This window comes from Colobus angolensis, unplaced genomic scaffold, assembly GCF_000951035.1.
Source record: "Colobus angolensis palliatus isolate OR3802 unplaced genomic scaffold, Cang.pa_1.0 Scaffold114, whole genome shotgun sequence".
Taxonomy (NCBI): domain Eukaryota; kingdom Metazoa; phylum Chordata; class Mammalia; order Primates; family Cercopithecidae; genus Colobus; species Colobus angolensis.
In genome coordinates this window covers 3,452,051-3,455,090 of record NW_012112475.1, presented here as the reverse complement: position 1 = coordinate 3,455,090, position 3,040 = coordinate 3,452,051, and the positions used below count along the sequence as shown (strand labels likewise).

At 41.5% G+C, this 3,040-nt stretch overlaps 1 protein-coding gene across 1 annotated transcript in view; it reads right to left on the bottom strand.

Moving 5' to 3' along the window:
* Positions 1–669: 669 nt before the first annotated feature.
* The window catches only part of DEFB119 (defensin, beta 119), a 13,169-nt gene continuing 10,798 nt past the window's right edge, over positions 670–3,040 (bottom strand). The window contains exon 2 of the mRNA XM_011960243.1: positions 670–946. Within this exon, the coding sequence (XP_011815633.1) occupies positions 753–946 (194 nt within the window). The 3' untranslated portion in view covers positions 670–752. The remainder of the gene's footprint in view (positions 947–3,040) is intronic.

Below are 3,040 nucleotides of genomic sequence, written 5' to 3'. Positions count from 1 at the left end.
AGCCAGTTCAATAGCAAATAAGCACAAAGGCAAATTGTAATGAGTTGAGGAGAATCAGAGAAGTAGAGAAAGATAATGGGTAAGTACTACTCTACTTTTGACAGAATTTAGAACTGTTAGTGGGAGGTAAGACATAAAAAGTAAAATTCGAATTTTATATTACAAAGCTGGTGTTAGTTGTCATTGGGGACATAAGCCTCTTAGGTTTTGAAGAATTAGAGGACCTTGACTATCCACAACAACAGCACTCAATATTCAAAGACCTTCTGCAATAACCACCAAACAGGCCCTTCAGTCTCACAGCTTGAAACCAACACAGCTTATTCCATATTACAGCAGCTCTGTTGGTTATAAAGTTTTTTCATGAACTAGGCCAAAGTTGTCTACAAGACCTCCACCTACTGCCCTATGTATTCATCTCACTGGTTAAAGACTCTCCCTGAGTTCTACATGGCACAGATTAAGTCATAAATCTGCCTAAACCCTTCGACCCTCCCTTATTCGATTCATTCTTCCCCCTCCTCACTGGCTTGTCTAGCTTCTCTGTAATTGTTTCCCCAGTTTTCCAGCCTTCTCTCTCATGGGGCTTATACAGAATGAGACAGACATTGTCACCATGCAAAGCCCAGTCTCTCACTATGATTTTCAGTGGATCAAAGACAGACAAGGGTAGCAGGTACATGAATTTTAATGAAGGGGGTTGACAGCAGGTCTCTGTGCCCAGAGAGGTTGAGAATGGTAATCACCAGCACTCAAGGTAGTCTTGGCCACTGCTTCTCATAAGACCAATCGGTATTTTCCTCTTTGCCGGAAATGCTTATCCTCATGTAGGACTGGAGGCAGCAGGGCTGATAATTTCTGCAATAGAGGTAAGGCTGTTCATTCTTTTTGCAAGAGGCCCTACAAATTCCACTGTTACCCATGCATCGAAGGATGTGGCGTTTGCCTGGCAAAAGAAAAAAAATACAAATAGTTAACTTCTACCTAGGAGTGACATGAATCTGATAAGTCAGGAAGCATCATAAAAACCTAAACGGGGAGCAGGGAGAAAACCTAAAGGGAAATAGTGACTTCTACTTCCAGAAAAAAAAGAGTCAATGTATTTTTCTCTATTTGTCCTGCTAAGTTCGGTTTAAAACACTGGGTGTGTGTGTGTGTGTGTGTGTGTGTGTGTGTGTGTGTGTTTACTCTGAAAGGTAAAGTAAAGAAGAACAAGGCAGGGACCTCAGGATCTAAGGAAGGACACAATCATGAATTCCCTGGGTTTTCTTTTTGCCTCATCGATCCCAGACTTGTGCTGGAGAGACTGACAACCTGGAAATACAAACGAGTACAGACGTAGAGTCCCAAGGAAAGTCTCCTCTCTCTAGCCAAAGAACCAGGAAAGATCAACCCAGCAAGAAAGAACATTTTAGACAATAACCACTCAGCTCCAGGAAAAACCAAAGACAAAACTACACTCCCACTCATACATCCACCAAAGAAGGCTACGTGGGGAGCCTCGAATTCTGCCCTTTCCACTCTGTAAGGAGGTGTAACCTCCTAGAGTGGAACCCAAGTGGGGAGCGGGGACTATTATCACTGCTGGATGGTCACAAGGCCAATCACCACCATGCAGTGTCATAGGAATCATGTGGGGAGCCTCGACTTCCCCTATCTGGTGGGAAGAAGGCATCCCTCCCTCCACTTCCCTGATGGGGTGATGACAGAAGGAGCCTAGTGCAGAGTCAAGACTTTCACCACCACACAGTAGTAACAGGGCCACTACTCCCTGAGATGTGACTTGGAGGCCACACAGGGAACAGAATATCCCTCCCCATCCCAACCAAGGTAGTACCAGAGGAAATACACCTGGACTTCCACCCACCTGGCAGTATCCAGGCAGCACCCCACTGCCCTCTCCAGAGCGGTGTCAGAGGAGACAAGCCAACAAAGATCATTGAAATATGATCCAGCATCTCATAACATAATAATACCAAAAACGTCCAGGTTCCAGCAAAAATTACTCATCGTACTGAGAACCAGGAAAATCTCAACTTTAATGAAAAAAAAAAAAAAAAAAAAAAGACAATCAACAGAACTGAGAGTCACCCAAGTTGTGTGTATCTGTAATTCATTCCTTTGACTTCTGGGTAGTATTCCACAGTGTTAATGTAGTAGTCTATTTAACCATGTGTCCATTGAGGGCCATTTTGGTTGTTTCCAGGTCTATTGGGAGTTTGGGATTTTTTTTTAAGACCATGTGTTTCTTTATTTAACAACTTCTCCCCAAAAGGAAATGTTTTTGAAAATCCCTATCGTTTATAAATTAGAGAGGATCAACCTGATAATAGGTTTTATTTTCAATAAAATGACAGGAACATTTAAAACTACAATGGACTAAATGAAGAATTTTTTATACTCTTGCTTCTAGTAATAATAAAACAGGTAATTTAGAACATATATCTGGCAGATGAAAGGCGGATTTTTTTTTTTCCAAGACAGAGTCTTGCTCTGTTGCTTAGGCTGGAATGCAGTGGCACAATCTTGCCTCACTGCAACCTCCGACTCCCTGGTTCAAGCGATTCTCATGCCTCAGCCTCCCATGTAGCTAGGATTACAGGCATACACCACCACACCCAGATAATTTTTGTATTTTTAGTAGAGTAGGGGTTTCTCTATGTTGGCCAGGCTGGTCTCGAACTCCTGACCTCAAGTGATCCACTCACCTCAGCCTCCCAAAGTCCACCACACCCAGCCTGGACACATTTTTTTTTAATTTGTCAGAAGGCATTAAAAGACAAAATAATGGAGGATGAGTGGGCCTAAACTAAGAAAAAAATTTGTTAAAATAACTATTTTTAATTTTAGTTGTTCTAATAGGTATGTAGTAGTGTCTCATTCTGGTCTTAATATGCATTTCCCTAATGGCTAATGATGTTGAACATCTTTTCAAGTGCTTATTTGCTATCTGTATATCCTCTTCAGTGAAATGTCTTTTCATATCTTTTGTCCATTTCTAATTGGATTATTACTGTTGAGTCTTTTTTTTTTTTTTTTT